The sequence below is a fragment of the Tetranychus urticae genome, chromosome 3 (assembly GCF_039701765.1).
Source record: "Tetranychus urticae isolate SD_2017Ah chromosome 3, NJAU_TeUrti_SD_1.0, whole genome shotgun sequence".
In the NCBI taxonomy this organism is placed as follows: Eukaryota; Metazoa; Arthropoda; class Arachnida; order Trombidiformes; family Tetranychidae; genus Tetranychus; species Tetranychus urticae.
In genome coordinates this window covers 5,325,940-5,348,718 of record NC_142960.1, presented here as the reverse complement: position 1 = coordinate 5,348,718, position 22,779 = coordinate 5,325,940, and the positions used below count along the sequence as shown (strand labels likewise).

General features: G+C 32.2%; 4 protein-coding genes and 2 long non-coding RNA genes across 7 annotated transcripts; 3 read left to right on the top strand and 3 right to left on the bottom strand.

The window, feature by feature from the left end:
• Positions 1 to 806: 806 nt before the first annotated feature.
• LOC107371221 (uncharacterized) lies at positions 807 to 5,187 on the bottom strand. The gene is made up of 8 exons (XM_015939243.3): positions 5,008 to 5,187; positions 4,480 to 4,580; positions 4,271 to 4,395; positions 4,100 to 4,184; positions 3,556 to 3,583; positions 3,344 to 3,487; positions 2,142 to 2,284; positions 807 to 1,164 (listed from the first exon to the last, which is right to left on the bottom strand). The coding sequence occupies exons 2-8, from the start codon at positions 4,531 to 4,533 to the stop codon at positions 1,066 to 1,068; spliced, it is 678 nt and encodes a 225-aa protein (XP_015794729.1). The 5' UTR covers positions 4,534 to 4,580; positions 5,008 to 5,187; the 3' UTR covers positions 807 to 1,065.
• A 103-nt stretch (positions 5,188 to 5,290) lies between these two features.
• LOC149093226 (uncharacterized) lies at positions 5,291 to 7,385 on the top strand. The gene is made up of 2 exons (XM_089269080.1): positions 5,291 to 6,537; positions 6,776 to 7,385. The coding sequence occupies exons 1-2, from the start codon at positions 5,650 to 5,652 to the stop codon at positions 7,361 to 7,363; spliced, it is 1,476 nt and encodes a 491-aa protein (XP_089125206.1). The 5' UTR covers positions 5,291 to 5,649; the 3' UTR covers positions 7,364 to 7,385.
• A 134-nt stretch (positions 7,386 to 7,519) lies between these two features.
• Positions 7,520 to 9,911, top strand: LOC107371219 (uncharacterized). 2 transcript variants are annotated; one of them, XM_089269070.1, is made up of 3 exons: positions 7,723 to 7,958; positions 7,998 to 8,770; positions 9,006 to 9,911. In XM_089269070.1, the coding sequence occupies exons 1-3, from the start codon at positions 7,832 to 7,834 to the stop codon at positions 9,765 to 9,767; spliced, it is 1,662 nt and encodes a 553-aa protein (XP_089125196.1). In that variant the 5' UTR covers positions 7,723 to 7,831; the 3' UTR covers positions 9,768 to 9,911. The 2 variants fall into 2 exon arrangements, with proteins under 2 accessions (XP_089125195.1, XP_089125196.1); XM_089269069.1 differs by having other exon boundaries at positions 7,520 to 8,770.
• Positions 9,912 to 21,444, bottom strand: LOC107371220 (protein Wnt-4). Its single transcript, XM_015939242.3, has 5 exons — positions 20,674 to 21,444; positions 12,915 to 13,171; positions 11,119 to 11,387; positions 10,761 to 11,026; positions 9,912 to 10,681 (listed from the first exon to the last, which is right to left on the bottom strand). Exons 1-5 carry the CDS (start codon positions 20,745 to 20,747, stop codon positions 10,480 to 10,482), a joined length of 1,068 nt encoding a protein of 355 aa, XP_015794728.1. The 5' UTR covers positions 20,748 to 21,444; the 3' UTR covers positions 9,912 to 10,479.
• LOC107371222 (uncharacterized) lies at positions 11,781 to 14,579 on the top strand. The gene is made up of 3 exons (XR_001570763.3): positions 11,781 to 12,053; positions 12,140 to 14,020; positions 14,100 to 14,579. It is a non-coding gene; the product is annotated as an uncharacterized LOC107371222 (long non-coding RNA).
• LOC107371225 (uncharacterized) lies at positions 17,285 to 20,087 on the bottom strand. The gene is made up of 2 exons (XR_001570767.3): positions 18,256 to 20,087; positions 17,285 to 18,183 (listed from the first exon to the last, which is right to left on the bottom strand). It is a non-coding gene; the product is annotated as an uncharacterized LOC107371225 (long non-coding RNA).
• Positions 21,445 to 22,779: the final 1,335 nt, after the last annotated feature.

The following is a 22,779-nucleotide window of genomic DNA, read 5'->3' as shown; positions in this document are numbered from 1 at the left end:
CACCAAATCTGCTCTTTTTGTACTTTCCTTTATCCACAATGGTTGCGATGTGTGGCAGTGTGGTTAGCTGGTTGTGTAATATAAACAACAACCACTGATTGCACTGCCCATACATCCGATGCCGATCTCAACGTTGTATCCATAATTATTGTCCGAACACAATCACCAACTCGCTCTGTTTTGTCAGGTTAAACTTGATGACACAAGCAATGACTAGCAACACTTGAAAAGGATATCGCAATATTGATTAACATTTATCCTCTCCGTTAATTGTTAACTTGTAACCTTGGACCAAAGCGTTTATTCACAATTCATCTTCATTGTTTCATTCCATTTTGCTTCACCATCACCATTATCATCATATCCATCATCTTTTTATCTTCTTATTCTTCTATTCACCATTCTCATCGTCATCATTGATTCCCTTTTCCAACAATATGTGATAACCATCACTGTTTAAACATCAGGATAAACGACAACAGAAATGAGTTTAAAACTGATCAACCCAAATGAGACACTTAATTTAGATTCCGGATTCGTTGGAGATTTATCAAATGTAATCCAAATTGATAACCAAATTGTAATTGTCGATTGCCTTTTCCATTTCATTCCAACCAATTTGGATTGTTATCCATTCTTTTGCTTACTGTAATCTAATTTTTTGGTTATAACCATTTATAGCCGCAAAAATTGATCAATTGTATTAAAAGAAAAAATATTTCCTATTTCCATGAAATTATTAAATTGCCATCATTTTATCACCGAGTTCACCAAACGTTTCAAGTTTTTATTTTTGAAACAACGAATTCAATAAAAAAGATAAATTAAATGCTTTAATTTAATCTTGAAATTTGCTAAATTTACAGCTACTTGAAGGTGACAAGCAAAATCGCAGAGGTCAGCTTATTTTTAGCATTAGCCTTTGTCTTTTATAACATTTTGCTGTTTCCCATTAATTTGTGTTCCAGTGTTTTCATTCTTGAGTAATTCATGTTATTCTGGTAAATAAAACCATTTCCATCTATGCTTATTATCCAATCTATGCTATTTCAATCATGAGCAAGTTTAAAATCCAAATATTTGAATGGCATCTGATGATAATTGGTAATCATTTCGAGAAGGATGCTTTTGAATAACCACATAACGTCCAGCTAGTGGGCACGGCTAATGGGAAAAAAATAGAAAATCAAAATCAGTATAATTGTTTGACTCATGATTATCTGTATTTACTTAATGATTATTATCATGTAGAAAATAAATTAACAAAAGTAAAATTGCTTAGAAAAATAAACACTTGGTTTTTATCGTCAACCAATGGTGAAAGTTTCAATTGCAGTAAACTGTGAGTTGAATCAAAGTTAACATCAAGATGAGCTAAACTTGATTGAAAAACATTTTTTTTTTCTCTCTGACACTAAATTGATTATTTGCGTGATAAATTTAGCTTCAAGGGTTAACTAAATATCATGTAATGTACTTTACATGATAGTTCTCTCATGACAGAGAAAAAAAGAGAGGAAAAAGTAAATTAAATGAATTACCGTATTTCCGAACATATAAGCCGAGGCTTATTAATGAAACGTTCACTTAAAAGCGCATTTTTCCTCACTTTAGATTAGCACTATGTGCTTCCACACTCGTTAAAAAACAGGTTTTTTGTATGTACTTCTATGTAATTGCTTATCAGTGTTCTTATTTATGAAGATAAACATGGACTTCGCAGTGAGGAATTTCTGTTCATAAGCACAGTGCTTATATGTTCGGAAATACGGTAACCAGCAAGAGAAGGAAAAAAATTAAAATCTGAATCAACTGTGGGTTGAATTAACCTTGATAAAATTTCATCCTGGCTTCAACTAGATTGGTATTTGATACAGTCAAACAAAAAAGTTGTCATATTTCATGAGTGCTTTACCAATATAACAGCAACATGGAAACTGCGTAATCAATATGAGAGTTGAATTTTTGTAATATTGGAAAATTGTTGATACATTCTTGTATTGACAATTTGCTTTCATTTGTAATCAGTTGGAAAGGGTTAGAAATATTTGAAATTTTTTCAAGGTTGACTCGCAGCTTTGCTCAACTTGGTCCATTAGTTGGTTAGTGAAACATTAAGTCAGGTACAATGTAACACTTACTTTACAAGGAATCAAATCATTGCCATTGAAATTGCGTTTACTCAACTCTTTCTTTGCACATAATGGATTACCTTCAAAAGGTTGCGTATTAAATGCTTCAGTAATTGACTGTTTACCAACTCTGATCTCACTGAGAGCCCATTCTGGTTGAGAATAAACAAAAAACAAAAGATTAGTTTGAAATTAAAATCAACCTTTAGAAGGGTTTGATGGTCAATTTGTTGCCCATTTCAAATCAATGCAATTTTAAAGAGACAATTAAATGTATGGAAATGAATGGAGAGGGTTAAAGAGAGGTATTAATTTACATAATACAATGGAGATGGAAGATATGTAAAGTTGAGAAACAATGATGATGATGATGATGATAAAGGTGGAGGCTTTGAATAATTTCATCCTTGATATTGGAAGAAGATATTCTTATGAAGATACATGATACAAGAATAACCCATTATCATAGTTTTCCTCATATGAATATGTAAAAAAAGCGAAACTTTAAATTAGCTGATAACCTTGAATCGTCCATAAGCCGTGAATTCAGTTGTTCAGTTGGAAACTCTTCGGAACTAGTTGTTCAGGGCTATCTAATGCGTTTCGTTTATTTCTTTTCAAATTTTGCATTCATTATCTGTTCAAGAAGCTCATCATCTGGGGGAAAAATATTACCATTAACATCATCATTGTATCATCATCGCCATCAACAGATTGAGAAATGAAAAAGGTATAAAAAGGAGTTAACCAAATGGAAGCTTCAAGGAAGGTGGAATAATGCATTTGGCAATTCTTTCAATTTCTTGATGTTATCTACTTCATGTTACCTGGGATGATTAAAATGAATGGAAAAAAGGGGAAAAAAAGAAAGATTAAGTGTTAAAAGTTGTCATTGAGAATGATAAACTGTAGTTGGTGTAACATAATAATAGAAAGGAAAGGGTAATTATCGCTGCTGATGAGCTGCTATATATCACTGTAATTAACTTATAGACGATTTCAACTTTATATTCCTCAAGTGATTCAATTTTTCTTCTGTTGCTTTTGTTTTACAAATTGATCAATCGGCTAATTAAATATTGTCCTGTTTTACCCAATATTTCAAATGACTTTAAAAATTGAATCACAGGAAAAAGACTTGTAGCTTGAAAATGACTTCCACTGTTGACTAGCAAATATATCAGTTGAAAGTCTTTAAGGTTGTTATTTACCTTTATTTGATCGAATCTGTATTCCAGTAATGACGTATTCTTTTGTCAAATCAAATTGAATCCATGGATGGGTTGTAGTGGCACTTTCAGTCTCACTTGTTCCAGCACTTTTGGTTATCTTATTTGGATCGACCAAATTTTTACCTGGACAAGATTAAACAAAAACATGGTCAGAGTTTATGTACAATTTAAGCCGTTTTTGACCAACAAACCTCCGGTGAAAGTTGAGTTATATCTATCCTGTAATAGATTGGGACAAGAAAAGAAAGGAATTCATTAACAAATGTAAATACATTGCAATATTTATCAGATTTTCCATACATAATTACTAATTAACTTGGTTAATTTGATATCAAGCTTCTTAGTAAAGAGTTAAGTGTGGAGAAGATTGTTTAATAATTATATAAATATGGATCTAAAATGTCAAGCCCGGTAAATAATTAGAAAAATTATAACAAGAGAGACTTTTAATCGTTAGCTATTCAGCTAATGAGGAAAAAAGTAACTCGTGTAGGATGCAATTGGAAATGCTGTAATAATCTAGTAGAACGTAATTTATCAGGAAAATTATTTTTGATAAGGTCAAAGTGTATGAATTGTTATAGAGCTAAGATTCAAGATTCACTTTAAGACTGCTTATGGGTTGATATATTTTCCGATTGTTTCCTATTAACTCTTTACCAGCCTACAGAATTACTTGAGTCAATACTTTTCCAATTCTTTGTTGTTTATTGGTTTCAACCATTTTTCACTTACCAGAGCATAGTAAATGAATTTGTCATTGTTTGACACATCAGCTATTTCATATTCACAATTTGTATCGCTGGTATCTTTCGATATCCTGATTGGGGAGAAAATGAAAAAAAGGGAAAATGAATGAGACAAAGAAACAAAAGGATTCAATTTTCGGTGCATATGGTTATTTACCTGAAACAATTGCAGCCCTTATCTGGACAGTTTGAAAGGCAACTCAAGACTCGACCTTCGGGAAAGTTAATTGATATGTCTTCAGGAAACGTTCGGATGTAATATTCATTGATAAGTTTACAATTCTGGAAAAAAGATAGAGAAAAAAAGTGATTAATGTAAAAGGAAAAATTGACTAGAAAAGAAATTTATTAGGAATTGTGACTCACAGCAAGAGGTAATAGAATGATAGGAAAAATTGAAAGTAATTTAAGCCTATTCATGGTGGAGAAACAATGAATTTATTTCAACTGCTAATTCAAAGATAAAACTGAGAAAAAATTATGAACTAGAATGAAGGAAATCTAAGCATGCACTGAAATTAGCTAGAATTTTTCATGTGAAAACAAAGAATTAATGTTAATTTGTTCAATGATTGAATCACCGAATAAGTCAATACATGATGGACATGATTCTTGACTGATCAAATGGTAAGGTTAATGGTTGATTTGATTGATTGATTGATTGTTTGACTGGTTACATCAATCTGATAAGCTTTCAAAAGGTTTCTGAGTTTGGTTTGTGAAAACAAGATTGGCATGGTAATCGTGTCTTCATGTTTCTATGTAAACAGGGCTAATTAGTTTAATAAAGCAACCATCCATTGATTACATAAATTAGATCAGCAATCAGTAATCATATAATAGCTAAAAAGTGGTAATTAATTGCAATAGATTACCTCGATTCAATATACATACCTTTTCTTGATCGTTTGCTGGTACAGACGATGAGATAATTAAACGATATTATTTGAACAGGATTTATCTAAATTTAGCCATAATAATTGTTGTCCGTAATTTTGTTAACCAAATTGCTAATTGTATTGATATCACAAAGGCTATAAATGAAGGTTAATAACTATTGACGTAATGTCAGAAGTAAATATCAAATGTCATTTCATAACAAGAGGCTATTTCACCATCTCTTGGGTGACTTCAGAGTTAAACAGTTATTGTGATAGCCTTTTACTCTTTGGTTAGACAAGCTGGTAACCCATTAAAACAGCGGGAACTTTGATTGTAAAAAGTAATTTCCAGCTGGACATTGATCTATAATTTAACAAAAAAAGAATCAAAATACTTTTAATTGAAAGGTTAATCTGTTTATTATTCTTTTCATCACATCTGATTTTAAAAATATATCATCCTTGTCTCTATACATATTGTGCAGTGTCAACCGTTTTGTGGAGAGTATTGTTTACCTTTCTTAAAAGACTATCTATGCTAATTGTTTAGTTGACAAAAATATTTTATGACCTGAATTTTAATGTTGATGGAATTGTGTTACCAAAGAATCAAAGTTACAATTTTATTCAGTGCCAATCAGATAATTTTTTATTCATGGTAATAATTCATGAGATAATCTATTTTTTACTGTATCATTCCATACTAGCAAGTATTGTTGATACTTTAGAGACACCAGATGATTTATTTAACGATACGGCCAACAAGATATTACCAGAAAAACTACAGTCCATGGATAACGAGACTTATGTAAAAATCTGGTTCGACCAGATTGATGTTGGAGCATCAAATACAACTGCTGTAGTACGTGAAGTATCAGCTCCTGGGATAAAATACTACATTGGACTTTATTTCATTATCGAGACACCTTTAAATAATTCAAGAGTCATAAACTTTTTACATCCTCACATTCGCATAATGAACCGTTTTTTAAGTAAATTTAAGACTCTTACCTACATTGCTGGCGTTGCTCATGTCCCCCCATTACCACCGTATTTGTATGATATTTCAGAGACAAATTTTCGTGCTGGAATTGCCTCTAAGTTGGAAGATATGATGAAGAATCACATTTTTCGTGCCGTCTTAGCGGTTTTTGTTTTTATCAATAAACCTGAGTCCTTGGCGGCTGTTGGAACTGAAGTATGCACTGGAGCTATTATGTATTGGGATTATGCCTTGAATCCCGCTGAAAATCAACTGGACAATTTGCTAGTCCTAGAGATTTTAATTATTCTTGGTGCATGTGCGGAACCCTGTAAAGATGGTGGATGCGAGTCACTTTTTTTACCTTCTGCGAATCTTTCAAAGGATGAAATTCAATGTATGACTAAAAGCATTGAAAAAAACGAAGTCTCTTGTACCAAAGAGCCTGTCAAAGATGTTTTTGTTCCAGTTTGTGGAAATGGAATCATCGAAAATTCTGAAAGCTGCGACTGTTTACACCCATTAGAATGTGGCTCTAAATGTGACGCCAATTGTAATTTAGTATGTAGCACGTTGGGATGAAAATTATGAAAAAATACTAATACTAATACGCTAATCGCTCACAACACCTTCCTGGTTTTGACGTATCCAATCAATTCCTTTTGAATGATAAATTAATCTTGTGAAAATGGTTTCGATTTCTATCTTTTGATTTCAAATTTTTACCCCAACATTGTGATACTTTCACCTTTTATTGTTCATTAGAATATAATCTTTCATTTTTATTTTATTTTTACAGAGAAAAAGTTCAAGGAGAGGACCCAGTCAATACTTCATCATAAGCATATCATCTGTAATTGTTATTCTTATTATTTTGGCTTTAAGTACATTCATCTATTTACATTTTAAACAAGGGAATGGTGTTAAATCGCAAACTTCGGTCATCTCAATCCCACATGTAGGATCCAAGACCGAATTCAATATTCCCGTTCAATGTAAACTTAAAGATTGGACCTTAACCTGTACAGTAGGCGAAGTAACAATGTATAATCCATCAAAATCCAAGTTTGATTTGGGTGCTAGAAGGATTTCTTCAAAAGCTAGCTCAATATCGCAAACAAGTGTATTGAGCAAAGAAATATTCATACCGAAAACAATTTTTAGTACCAAGATTACTAAAAATAAATCGATAGTTGATTTATCTAAGAGTATTCAGCTGCAAGAAACTCTAAGATCTATCGCCAAGTCTGTCGGCAAGTCTGTCGGCAAGTCTGTTGGCAAGTCTGTCGGCAAAGCTAGATCGATCAGCCCAAAAACAGTATCAAGTAAATCATTGGCTAAAAGTAAAACACAAAAGAACGATTTGAAACGTATTAGCTTCAAATAATACAGAAATTAAGACTTTTCAATATTGTGTTTCTTCTCAGCTTTTCTAGACAGTCAGTTGTACATTTATTTGCTCGGCATATTTTTATATTAAAAAGAAAGGCTGTTTATGATGAGGCCATTTAAACAGCGGAAACTTTGATTGTAAAAAGTAATTTCCAGCTGGACATTGATCTATAATTTAACAAAAAAAGAACCACAATGCTTTTAATTGAAAGGTTAATCTGTTTATTATTCTTTTCGTCTCATCTGATTTTTAAATTTATCATCCTTGGTTCTATAATAATTGTCAACTGTTTTCTGGAGAGTATTGATTAACTTTCTTAAAAATAGTCTTATTGAATGACTATCTATGCTAATTGTTCAGTGGACAAAATATCTTATGACCTGAATTTTGAGTTTATGGAATTGGATTACCAGAGAAACAAGTCAAGCTTTAATTCAGTGCCAATCCGATACTTTTTTATACATGGTAATAATTTACGAGATAATCTATTTTTTACTGTATCATTCCATACTAGCAAGTATTGTTGGTACTTTAAAGACACCAGATGATTTATTTAACGATACGGCCAACAAGATATTACCAGAACAACAATCCACCGATAAGATACAACATTTATTACCAGAACAACTACAGTCTATGAGTATCAACGAGACTCATGTAAAAATCTGGTTCGACCAGATTGATGTTGCAGTACCAATTACAACTGCTGTAGTACGTGAAGTATCAGCTCCTGGGATAAGCTACTTTTTTGGACTTTATTTCATTATCGAGACACCTTTAAATAGTTCAAGAGCAATAGACTTTTTACATCCTCACATTCGCATAATTAACCGTTTTTTAAGTAAAATTAAAACTCTTTCCTACATTGCTGGTATGGCTTATGTGCCACCTTTACCATCTAATTGGTCACAGGTTTCAGAGGAAAATTTTCGTGCTGGCATCGATGCTAAGTTGGACGATATCCTGAAGAGTCTCATTTTTGATGCCATAATCGTGGTTTTTGTTTTCAACAATAAACGTGAATCCTTGGTACCTATTCTAACTGATATATGTTATGTACCTATTGTGTATTGGGATTATGACTTGAAGCCAGATAATAATGGAAAAGATTTGAATGACATACTATTCCATGAGATTGTACAGCTTGTTGAGGGCTGTTATGGGCCTTGTGGTGCTGATGCATGCCTTGTACTTCAGGAATATCCTGTTAAAAATCTTTCACAGGAACAAATTCAATGTATAGTTACCAGCTTACAGCTTAACGAACCCGTTTGTATCAAAAAGCCTCCTGAAGATGTTTTTGTTCCAGTTTGTGGAAATGGAATCATCGAAAATTCTGAAAGCTGTGACTGTTTAAACCCATTAGAATGTGGCTCTAAATGTGACGCCAACTGTAATTTAGTATGTAACACGTTGGGATGAAAATTGTGAAAAAATCGCTAACATAACATCTTCCTGGTTTTGCCATATTCAATCAATTCCTTTTGAATGATAAATTAATTTTGTGAAGATGGTTTTGACTTGATTGTTGATTTCTATCTTTTAATGATTTCAAATTTTTACCCCAACATTGTGATACTTTCACCTTTTATTGTTCATTAGAATATAATCTTTCATTTTTATTTTATTTTTACAGAGACAAAAAGCCAGGGGTGGAACCAATCGTTTCTTCATCTTAACTGTATCAGCTGTAATTATTGCTTCTATTGTTTTTGTTTTAAGCTTGATCCTCTTTTTTTATTTTAAACGCCGAAATAATCTTGAATCTCGAAATTCGGGCATTGGAATTCCACATGGAGGATCCAAGACAGAATTGAATATTCCGAATCAAGCTAAACTTAAGGATTGGGGCTTAACCAGTACAATAGCTGAAACAACGTTACGTGATCCATCAAAATCCAAACTTGAATTGGGTATCAAGGAGATTGTTTCAAGTGATCGCTCACAATCGAAAATAAATGCTGTAAGCAAAGAGAGTTTTACAGCAAAAAATATTATTTCAGTAGATCGATTACAATCAACAACGGATGCTATGAGCTTTGAAAGATTGGCATCAAAGATTGCTTCAAAGGATCGATCCCAATCCAAAATAAGTGTAACTAGCAAAGAAAGATTGAAACCAAGAAGCATTACTTCAAAGGAACGCTCAAAATCGAAAACAAATGCTTCGAGCAAAGAGAGTTTGATATCAAAAAAAATTTCGAGTACTAAGGTTCCTAAAAGTAAATTGCCAGTTGATTTAGCTAAGAGTATTCAACCCAAAAAAACTGCAAGTTCCAAGTCTGTCGGCAAAGCTAGCTTGATCAACCCAAAAACAGTATCAAGTAAATCATTGCCTAAAAGTAAAGCACAAAATAAAGCACAAAAGGATGATTTGGAACGCAATAGTTTCAAATAAATAAATGACTTTTCAATATTATGTTTCTGATTAGCTTTTTCCGACAATCAGTTGTACATTTAGTCGGCATAGTTTTTGTATTAAATGGAAGACTGTTTATGATGGTATTCTAGTTCCATAATTATCCTTTTTTCATACCAAATATTCAAGACTTGTTCATTTTTATTTAATTGGTTCAAGATAAATTTAATGGGTTTAAAGCATCACAAATAATCTTGATGGTTGAAATTGATTGTTTTAAATATTTGCCTCTATTGTTTGATTGAAACAATGCACAACAAAGAGGGTTGTTTTTCAATTATTGTTGAGATTAAATCAATTGCCAATGTAAATCGAGAGTAAAACGTTGAGACGACCTAAATTGACAATTTTTTGATAAAAAGTTTGCTTTTATACATACATATTTATAATTATATAATCGTTTTGTTGAGAGATCTTATTATGGTTTGAATGAGTAAAAAGATTATGAGAATTTTCTTCCTGTTCTTGAAAAAAAACACAAATTGAGAAGAGGAAAGAAATAAGAAGATAATGGATGATTTTATATTCTATGCTGATATAAATAAATGCATCTTAGATCAGTCTAAATTATAAAGGTGAAATCAACAAAATCTAGTGAGCAATGAAAAATTTTGCCAATAAAAAAAGATTATCGAAACATTTCCGCAGTCTTTAACCATCCGATTGTCCATCATGCGTTGAGGTTGGGGCTTTAATTACAAAAATGCTCCTCTTTTTGGACCATACACTTTTGACAGTCAACCCGGCAGCACCAAATGAATTTGCAATTACACTTGTCTTGAACACTACGAACCATGGTATGATATCCACGACCACAACAGAGTAACTTGCAAGAGTCAGTATCCAAGCTTGTAGCATTGCATCTTCGACCTTGCGTTCCGAGAATCTTAAGCCTAAAGATAAAATATAATAATAAATTAGTAAAAGAATAGCAAAGAAATTTCAATAATAGTTCAATCAATTTGTTCTTACGTTTCATTTCGTTCACAGTAATTTAGTGATGGTTCAAGAAAAACCAAATCTCGTCTACTTGGTTTCTTTATTTCTTTTGTAATTGGCTTTAGTCTTGGCTTTGTTTTCCTCGCAACAAGGCGTACCTTTGTTGCACCATCGAATCGTTTCATCAATTCATCGCCAATACCTCGGAAGGATCCTAATTTCCTCCAGCAAACTCTCATAGTACAGGAGCCTGATACTCCATGGCATTTACAAACTCTTTCCATTTTCGATTTAAGTATCTGTGGATAATAAACAAGATAGTGAAATGTTAATATGATGCATTAAATACAGCAAATGTTGCTTAAAAGAGCAAACGAGGCTTGGTTATTACCGATCTTCCAGCCTCATTGTTATGAAGATTCATCAATCCATCAGCAGTTGAGTTATCCTCAAGTGAATCAAGAAACGATCGACTAAATAAGGAACCATATTGAATATCATCGGAACAGCCACCCCAATTCCATTTTCCTTTTGTTGTTTTACTGCGTATTCCATTGTCACAGCTACAATTGGCCAGCAAACTCTGGCTACAGGCTTTAGTGACTGTGTAAGATAGTCCGGCCGCTGAAATGGCATATATGTAAGCCTTTTCACGACTTCCTAATAATAAAAAGAAAAAGAAATTAACTTGTTAATTAATCAGAACAAAAATAAATTAAAAAATAACATTTGTAATCTTCGCTTACAAACTCAACATCCAACACGACTAGATTTTTAAGCAGTCCCTCAGTCCAGTAAGTTCTCGTTATTTCATCGAATGAAATATTAAATTTTAATCATAAAATTGCTGAAATGTTGATTTGAATATTTACCTGATTCAGTTCTAATTCAGAGCAGAAACGAGAGTCAAACACTTAATATATGCATAAAACAATAATTTTACTTGTTGCCTTTATTTCGTACTTGGCGCCAAAAATTGATGGCTATTTTATTTTGTCAGCTGACAATTTAAAAGTTGTTAAATTTAATAACTAAATCTTGTTAATCAGTAGTGACAATCTCAATTGGTTTTAAAAGTGCTCAAGACTTCATCTGGATGTGAATTAGTGTCAAGGGTCAATCGATTTTTGCTATAACCACTCATCTAATCTATTATTAACTCGAAGTTAACTGTTTTTTCAATCTAGCGTCAACTTCAGAACTAACAAGTGTCTTATGACTCATTTTAGCTATCAAAGATGGTCGCAGTCAAGCAATGACCATTAAAATTGCTTTGCTCTAGAGTTTTCATTTTAAATTAATCAGTTTCATGGTTTATAATTCGCGGTAAGATTTAGATATCCTTTCCCTCAAATTTACTCTTTACTTTATTTGTAATCTTGTCTTTGCTTCTTATTGCGTTTCTTACATAGATTTACTCAAAGTTCATTATTTATCTTCACTCATTGTTCCAGTTATTGTTCAATTTAAACATGATGTCAGCTGAATTTGTTGTTCCCTTTCCTGATCACATCTCACATCCTATCGGTGATTTTGATATCGATGAAATTCTTTCAATAGCCACAATCAATGGACGGTTAATTCACTATGTAAAGCTTAGAGGAGGACAAAAGACGATGATACCTTCATCACTGACCAATGTTTTGTGTCCCCATTTGGTAATTGAATTTTATCAAAGTAAATTATTTTTTGTCAACATCTTCAACAACAAACAAAAACCGGCAAAAAAGATGAAAAGACAACAAGCTCGAAAGTCAACGACGGTAAAATTCATCAAGTGCCCATCTCCACCACCTAAAACTGTGAGAATCGTTGAACATGCCAATCTTTCAGAAGAATCGAGTAGCAGTGATGATTGAGCGTCTCAATCTACAGAGATCTAAAATCAAAGATCTCTTCTATCATTTCATTTTCGTTTCATTTCCATTCCATGTTGCCGATTTAAAATCTATTTTCATATCCCAAAGTTTTTCATTTTGATATTCTTTTATGTCATTTTCATAGTTATTACATCATCTTTAGTCAAATGTTCATACTCACACTTGTTTATGAATAACTTTTCCCATCTAGTTCTTATTACCTCATACATCAATTTATCATTATAATGTTTTTGTTTAATTTCTTTCTTTTAATCAAATTTGATCCAAGTAAACATTGATTTTGTTTATTGTAAGATAAATGACTCACTTGATTCCACAACGCTTCCAAAAATTTTCGGATGATCTTCAAAAGTGGTGCAGTTCCAGCGATTCCGTCTAAATTGATGTTGACACTCATCTATACCCAATTTGGCCCCCTTGCTAATTGCTTGAAGAATATGATGATTAAGTTCACAAAGCTGCTTCTGGTTATCCTCTAATGAAGAAAGCCCTCTACAATGAGCTTTAGCTGATGTCGGTTTGATTTCTAGTATTTCTTTATGAGATGTTGGTATTCCTAATGACCTGGAAAAGGAAAGAAAAAGAAGAGAAAAATTCTGATGAGTCCATTTTTAAAACTATTCAACCTGAGCTGCTCATTAAAATACTAAAGTCCCAAAAAAGGAGCCCCTCTTGTTAGTCATCTCAAGCATACATTTGTAACATTGTTCACTTTGACCCAAGCAGTGACGAGAAAATGACTGGTTTGAGAAAATGTGATTTCAGGATCGTGATGAAGGTTACCTGTGGGATTAATTCATGTAACTATCAAGATGGTTCAATTTGGCCCAACATTTCAATCAAATGGTAAATAAGAATTTACAGAAAGAATTTACAGAAAGAAGAAAAGGAAACAAAAGGAAACGTCTCAAGCGTCCCATGTTATTTTTATGTGATTTTACAACCAGTCGTTTAATAATTGTTCAACATCACAAACGTCAAGAATGTTTTTCAAGCAACCAGAATTACTTTTTTAATATCACGACGATTGGCTGTTAAAAAAAGATACAAGGAGAGCAATTGATATTCATCTGTGTTCACCCTGGTTCCTTTAATGATGCTACTTAACACTCATCTTTATTAGTAGTAGCACTATTATTATGCTTGAGATTGGCTCATCTCTTTTTTTCCCTTTATTTTTGAAATGTTGATATCAAGGAAACGAAATGAGCAAACAAGAATCACTTTTTGCTTATTATACCCATGATACCCTCCGGGGAAACATTGTTAATAGCCTTTGCCTAGTTTAATGGCCATTTCATGTGTAAGGTTAACCCACAATTAGCCAACTTAGATGCCAAAAAAAGATGAAAAACCTTTCTTTTTTAGCGCTCATCTTTTCTTCTTTGCGTAATAACAACTTGTTCAAATCAAGTAAGTTATCTTCAACTATTGATTGTTGTGATTACTTTTTGGTTCAATTTTTTTATTCCTTATTGTTTCCCTCTTTCAGGTTAACCCTGACAATCAAATAGATTACCTGGATGACCTGGCTGACCTGGCTGATAATTAATTCGTTGCTTATGTGCTCAGAGAGTTACTCCAATACTCATTTCACTCTATCTCTAAAATCAATTATGTTTAAATCGCATCCTCTTCATCATCGTAACAGCTTAAACCATCTTTTGCTACCAACTTGCTTTCTGATTTAATTTCTATCATCTTTACTCTTCCTACAATATCTTCATCCTTTTTTCACTATGATTGGGATCATCAAGAAGGAAAGGAATCGCAAGCAAAGCTGAGTCAACCTTAAAAATTAGATGAACCATGTATGATTAGGAACAATGAGATTGACATGATTGGCTTTATCGTTAAAGTAGACCCTGTTGAACAAAGTAAAATGGATAATGATTCGGTGAATGATGAAGGTACTTCACAATTGTAAGAAAAGGAATCCAATAAATGGTTGTTCAGCTTGGTATTACCATAATTTGATGTTATTATCATCAAGCATTTTTTTCTATTGTCAAGTACATTCAACTTTCAAGTAAAATATCTCACTGATTTAGCTAAAAATATGGTTCAAGGAGAAAAAGCCAAGTTTTTTTTTCGACGAGAAAAAAACGAGGTAAACTAATATAACAGAGAAGCGAAATGTAGCTCACAAATGAATGGATAGTTAATGGATAGAGCAATATGCAAAAAAATACTCCTTTCATCGGGTTGTTGTCAGGGAAAAGGACAAATCTCGAAAGATGTGATATTAACAAAACAATGGAGACAAAGACGATGATAAACTGTTCAACATTGGACACAAAAAAATCTCAGATGTTTTTGTGGTTTCCTGTCTTTTTTTGTTTCTTGATATATTTTTCCTGTTCTTGATTCATTGCTAAACCATTTTCTTCCACTTCATTATTCCTTTTCTTCCCACAGGTATTTCTTTATTGACCTTCCTCATGAATTTCAAAATGAGTAACTTTGGCATCTTTCTATTCTGTCCACTTATTAGCTTGATTTAAACAAATTGGGTGATAAATTGCCAATTATAGAGATACTGTTGAGAGCCATTTCAACTACCAGAATAGACTTGGACAGTCTTGACCTTTCATCATTTGTTCCTTCCTCATGCTGTTGTAGATACAATCAGGAAAGCGATACCAATATTGTAATGTTAAAGTATCAAGAATAAATCAGATATCTCTTCATAACTCTGTTAAAGGTGAATGGGAGTGAAACAGTTTAGTAAAAGAAGTGCTGTTACTAAAGAGCCATGTTTTTTTTGATAAAACAGTTGTAAGTTGAACTTGGAAATTATCGAGAAAAATAGGCCAAGTTAGTGGGAAAAAACCAGAAAAAAAAGGGAAGAAAAAACAGTCAACTGTAATACAAGTAAAACACAAGGAGCAAATAGTGCAAAATTGTATCCGCTCATACAATTTTGTTCAACAAGGAGGGATAAACATGGTGATATTGATGGTGATAATGATGATGATGGTCATTTTCTCGGCCGAAGTGAAGTCAAGTGAGTCAGGGCAAAAGATTAGTGGTAATGTTGGAAGGCGATTTATTGAAGAGTGAACAGGAAAAAAATAGAGGGAAAGGAAAGGCCAATGGTTACTCTGTAAACGGTCATTGGTAGAGGAAAAAAGAAACCAACTGGCGTTGGTTAAATGACCTTTAATCAAGAGTTATGACCAATGTTAACAATAATAAGTCATCATTAAATGGACAATAATTTAACAGAGCAGAAAAACATATCCTAAGATATTTTAAGCACAAGAGAAAACAAATAAACAAACAAGAGAAACAATTAAGGTTACATTGACAGTTTTGATCCACAGTTTAATAAAAGTCCAATGGAGATATGGATCCATATAGATGGATCAAAGACTTGCCAAGGATCATTATTACATCAGCTGCAAAACCCGGGTTAACTCGGAGTGAGTTATACTATCAAATTGATTATCGTGATTTACAACACTCAAAATACCTAGTAATGCTGATTAATTTTTGCTCATTTTTCTCAAATCATGTATCTATACAATAAAGTATTTGTGTTAATAGTTTACTGTGTTACAAAAGTGTTTCAATAAAACAGTAACAGTAAAAGTAAGCAACAACTTTCAAACAAAATTGGATAAGCTCAACAATGGAAGAGATCATAAAAGTCAACTTACGGCCAGTTCAAGCCTTGATTTTTGTTCAAACCTTCATCAGTTAATAGCCGGCAATTATCTCCACCACCTTTACTGTGATTACCTTTACCTTTTCCAGTTTCTGGCCTTGTTATTACATCTACACCTTGGAAGATGATAAAAGGATTCCTTAAACAGTTGCCTTTTTTTATTGCAAGCGAAATGGCTCAACTCATCTTTTTACACTTTTAACAATCTTATTACACTTTTTAACTGTTAAATCTTTAACAATTTGCATTATAGCTGATCGTGTTGCCTCATTACTGCCTAAGGTGATAGAGAAAGGCGAAAATCATGATCTATTGTAAAAATCAAATATCTTTACAAAGATAAATTTCATTTGAGCAAGTTAATGTATTAGCTATTAGGCTACTAGTTTCACAGGCCTTTCTGGCAAAGTACATTTGCTATCGAAATTAAAGTTGACCTTGTCCACTCCATTGGCTAACAGTTTTTATGCTTACATTGTGCCCAGTTTGGCCACTGACAGTAATAAAAACATTTTACTGAAGGTCCACTTATGCAGAAATTTGTACCATTTGTCGGGATTACATTGATTTCTTTCAGCTATTCAAATACAATTTCAAATGGAACTGGTTTTGTTTGCAAATAAATAATTGAATTTGTTTCCAAATGATATTTTACCGTCAAATTTCAAGCATATTGAAATTTAATTAGCTTTTCTTTCCATCTGAAGACAAAAATATGATTGATAGCGTTAAAAAGCCGTGGAAATGGTTTAAAAATTAAAGCTAATTGATATCTTAGCAACTCAATCAAAGTAAACTCAAATAGTGACAATTAGCAATGAAACCTTTCATTTTAAAAGTTAATCATTTTCCATTAACCAATGTGTTGATTCATAATTTAGTTGATAAATGAGTTGCATGTTAACACTTAATCACTTCGAGAGCAAGTTTTTCGTCACATTCAATAATTAAACATGTAAACAGGCAAAAAAACACACTCATACGTAAACAAATAACAGATAGGTAAATTAAATTTCACCCTAATACTATTTAATAATAGTTGATTGAAAGTATTGAAATCAAATCAAGGTTGAGATTTGTTTCTGCTTCAGTTTAAAAAATAAGGTTAAACTGATTCTAGTTTTCATGTTTTCACCAGAAACTATTGAATCACTGGTTATTGGCAAGGATGTCTGATTTGGCAACAAACTGATTAATATCGATAATTAAATTGTACCAATCACCAATGTTGACCCAATACAGTTGCAGGGCAATATTAATGGTAACTGTTAACGGTTTTCCTCTCCTGTGAAACACACTCTATGGGTTTGCAGTGAAATGGAGCAGTTTGACTTTGTGGGAAAGATAATAAATTGTATTGTAATATAAGACCAAAATGCAATTGTAAGGGTCAAACCAAAGTCCGATCAACAACATAAGTTATCATTAGATATTGTTAAACAGCTAGAATAGTAGACAAGGTAATAAAGAGAATAAATAAATTAACTGAGAGAAGGCAATTAAATAGTCACAAATAAAAAAGAGATGCAACGCTGATCAAAATGTTACCAGGAATCAATACCAGGAATAATAATAAAAGCCTGATGATTGTTGATGATGATGTGAATCAGAATCGGCCAATAAAGTTATACTCTAAAGATTAAGGTTACTTTAGTCTCTTTTTCCTTGGTTCCAGTAACCAAAATGTATGCATAAGCACAAAGCTGAGCACAGTAAAAGTATAAAAATAATATCCAACATAACTGTTTATCGTTATGGCACTTATTGTTATAAAGGTTTACATATTCGTCCAAAAGGGAATCAATTCAGCCATTTAATTCCAACAGGAGCCTTAACCGGGAAACAATAATCATAATATTCCTTATTTTATCTGCTATAAAATATCAGGTCAAGAAACTGAGTATGGCTATAAAAGAAAAGGAAGAATAAAATAAAATATCAAATTTTCCTCAACTTCTATAGATATTGTCTTCATTACTTTGTTCAACTGGATTCTCTTTTTTTCTTTGCTTTCTCTTCCCATGAATTGAATACATTCACAGTCGACAGTTTTAATCGTCCTCCAACTTTTATCTTGGTTAATGCGGAAAGCTTGAAACACATTTTGTTGTTATTTTATTACCAGGGCAAAGATTTACTAAGAAACATAAATTCTGGATAAATTGGGTTAGTTTCAATTCAACCAACACTATCTTGATTTAAATTTTCATCGATCCACATTTCATTGAGTCAAATAAACATGAATTTCCATTTCAACAGTCCCATGTTTTATGGTTCTTCCTCTCTATTAAAACCAAATTTCCAGTGATTTATCCAGGGAAAAACTTCTAATCTCAACTTTGGATCCTTCATTGTACATTTGAGGCTTGTCAGGTTTAAAGATATAAATTTAGACTGGAAAGAAAAGTGTAAAGACTGATCATTTTGATTAGCTTGTAAAATTTGTCGTCAGTCAATGATGAGAAATGGTATCCATAATTGCTGCTTATTGTGTTATTGCATTTCTTCCTGTTCAGCTATTCAACGACTTTTTAATTGATTTTACTTTATTTTTCCTTCTCGTCATCTCTCCCAGTTAATCAACTTCAAAAACATGAATTTTCTTTGATAAGATGGTAGTTTTGATGAAATAAAGCTAATTTGTAAACGAGTTGTATCTTTTCAGCATTTTTTTCCATGATATGATCATACTCCAATGAATTTTATGAGCTTCCTTCAAAACGGAATTTGATGAGATCGTTGCCACCAAAGAATCATACATCACGCCAGGTTACCAATATCATTAATTTAATGTCAAAATATTTTAATATTTTGATTTTCTATTTTTGCAGTACTGGTTAACAAAAAGGACCAGGGGAAACTTGTAACCAAATTGATTAGGAAATCATATTTTGCAGGGTAAAACGAGAAAGGGCTCATCGATGATGGACAGGTAAATGTTTGTAATTGTGTGCTAATCAATAACCAATTTTGAAAACAGAGTGCGGGCAAAATATCCATAAAGAACTGGAGAATGTATTAACATTAGTTGCTCCATTTATAAAAGCTGCTCCACGGTAAAATGATCAGTATCAACTCGCTTTCAAGAGATTCCTCAGGTATAGAGATAGCTTCAAAGATCATGAATCATGATACCAACGCTTGTAAGCCGAAAAATATTAATGAAGATGAGAGATAACCAGAAAATATTGGACGATAATAAGTGATGATAACATCCTTAGCTATAGAAAACTAAGTCACCTGGTGAAATTAAGGCTAGATCTGGATAATTTAAAAAGCTTCTTGTGTTAGGAGCAGAAGAAAGGTAAATCTGGACAAAAGATCCCAATTCAACACATAGATCTAGTCAATTGAATGTTAAAGTTGGAACAAAAGAAATGTTTATATCCAAATTACAAATGGCATCACATTGGTTGAAGTTATTCCATGTTGAGTTAAAATATCTTTCTTTGGGAACTATGAAACATTATATGACGAGAATTTCAGTTAAATAAATTGTTGTGGTTGGTTGAAGAAAGTGAAACACATCGAAGCCAACGAGATGTAAAGATGTTAATCTCTGTCAACAACTTGTAATGGTTAGCAGCACAGAATGACAAGACTTTTGTTTGACTCACATTGTTGTCTAATATTTTGTTGATTTTTTGAATGTTTCTCAGTTAATGGTTTGCTGGTTATTTGCAAGTCTGTGTAGGACGGTAATGATGGTTTAGATGATGATAGAGATTGTAATCAATGTAGGGAAAACAAATTCTTGGCAAATAGTTTAATATTTAAAACAAATTAAAACAACAACACTCGATTCATCAAGGAAGTCAACGGTTATCATAAGTATCATATCAAGTAAACCTTCTGATGTCCCGCTTAAAATTGTTAACCCGGGTAACTTGAAATGAAATTGGGTGAAGTATTTTTTTCATTTTGGAACAAAAATACATTCTAAATTTTATTTAAGATGCATCAATAATTACTTCTTGACATTTCAAAGAATCAAAATTAAGCTGGAAACTAAAATTTTCATGGTAACTTGGTTAAAATGAAAAGTTGTTACCAAAGAGTGAAAACCTGTCAAACTGAAAAGGTTGAAATAACAAATGTGATTATTTGCAATTTTAAAGCACAAAATCAGTCAATTGAAGACGATTAGACCAATGATTGAACATAAAAAGTGCCATTACACATGTACTAATTAATCAACAATTGTTAAACTTGTGAAAAGACAAGTCAAATTAGAGTTCAAGATTTTATCATTGGAAGTGCAATGAACGAGTTGAAGCATTGGAGTCAATGTTATTAACCAGTCCATAGATTATTTCAGTAGCTTGAGTTGACCCAACAATTAGTTAATCTTTCATATTGATCAATGTTTTGTTAAGATAAAAAAATATTTACTTACCACCAAGACGATGAAACTAATGGTGAATTGATAAGATTAATGATGAATGAAATGATGACAGTTGCATAAATCATGATGATGTTTGAGGTATGATTTGATTTGATTAATTTAAATTGAAAATAAACAAAACACGTAAAAACAAAACAAAGTGACTTGAGAATCAGATTTTAATGGTGAAAAGTGAATATTGCTTAAGGTCCATCCAACATGGTTAACTTGTTCAATATCATATTGAAAGTTGGCGACTGGTAATCAATTTGGATTCATTTTTCATTAAATGTTACATGTGATTATCAACCAATGTTGAAATAATCAAAGATCAATGGTTGTTCAATTGTTTATAATTGTAAAGTTGGATTCTTGTGAAAAGTAAACTCGAAAAGTAAACTGAAAAAAAAAGGTAAACAAGTCTCAAGTAGATGACATAAAGTGTTGAAAGGCAGTCCAAGTTGTGGTTAATGTTGATTAAATTTGGATTAAATGAGAGGTTAAATGTTGTTAAGGTGTTGATTGATTAATAAGGAAATTAATAAAACTCTTAATTGTGAACAAAAAGTGAAAGCAAAAATAAGATGCTGACTGATGTCAATGATTGAAACGATAGAGAAGTCCCAACTGAAGAGATGAGACTTTAACTCGGTCTATCTCATCGCCCCTTTGCCCTCTCTTCATGTCTCTCTCTCTTATCTTCCTCTTTATTCTCTCTTTCTTTCCTTTCTCTATCTTCTCTCTCTTTCTCTGTTTCACTCTCTTTGACTTTTCTTCCTCTCTTCTTCACTTGCGTACCAGAGAGAGAGAGAGACAGAAACAAACTCCTTTTTTCCTCCAATAGCTAAACCTAAAGCTACATTACTTTTAAAGTAAAACCTGCAATTACTTTTTTCTTCTGACTGTAGTTCTATTCTTGTCTTTCATTTATCTTTCATTTCTTTCTTTTCCTTTTTCTTTTCTCTTTCTTTCATCGTTCAAATGTACAGCAAGAGCAACAAAAAACCATCAAATTAAGTAAGTAACAAAGTAAAAAAAAAGTCAACCAAGTTTCACTTTCATCTCAAGCTTCTCCTTTACTGATAGACACCATAAAATGCTGCGATGTTTGTTGAATTGCAATTGAATCATCATTCGAATCATTATTTTTGCAATTTTAATGACACTCGGACTTTCTATTATTATTGTCAGAGTTTAATAGCTACATTAAGTTAATAATATGCTTTTAATTGTAATTTGCGTTCTATTTGAAAATGGCGGGAATCAATGAGTGTCTGTTGTCAAGGACAATATTTGTGGTTGTTGCATTTGAACAAATTGTTTGTCATCTTTTGCTGTTGAGTTTATTGCTATTACAATTTTTCTGTAATTTCATTTTCTCAGTATTCTTGGTGGACATTTAATGATATTACAAGGTAAGTATAAATGTATTTTCAATGCTCTGTTTACCTGTGGCCCTGGGTCCATTCATTTGACTCCATTGTATGTGAAATAGCCTAAGGCCTATTCTCGCTTTCAATCGTTTTTCCTTGAGAGAAGTTATTTCGCCTTTTTACATTTACTTTTTCATCTTCATCATCCTCATCATCATCGTTTTTTAACTTTTTAACTTTTTTCTTTTGTAGTTAGCGTTTCCAATCGGCCCCAATGGTAGAGTTGATGATGGTTAAATTGATATTAACAAATGTTAAACTTCTTCTCAATTGATTATTTTTCACCGCGGTAAAGCAGTTTAAACATTTATGTCATCAACTAAATTAACTTATTCACTTCATCTAGCCACTTACCAGATGATATAAATGATAACAGGTGCTTGTATTGAAAGGTAATGTTGCTGTCATTTCAAGATTCAAGATTGATTAAATGGAAGCGTAGTTGACTAATCAATATTATCCAGCAAAAATATTTGTCATTTGCTCTAAATTTTCTGTGACCGGTAACCTTTCAGTTTAATGTAGTTGACTTTACTTTTTGATTTATCTTATATTCAGCTTGATGATCGTTTAGATATTTATTGTTGAATATGTAATATATACTAAACAAATAACGATAACGTTGAGCTGATGTCTATCGTGATTGACTATTTACTATTTAATAATCAGAGTAAATTCAACGAGG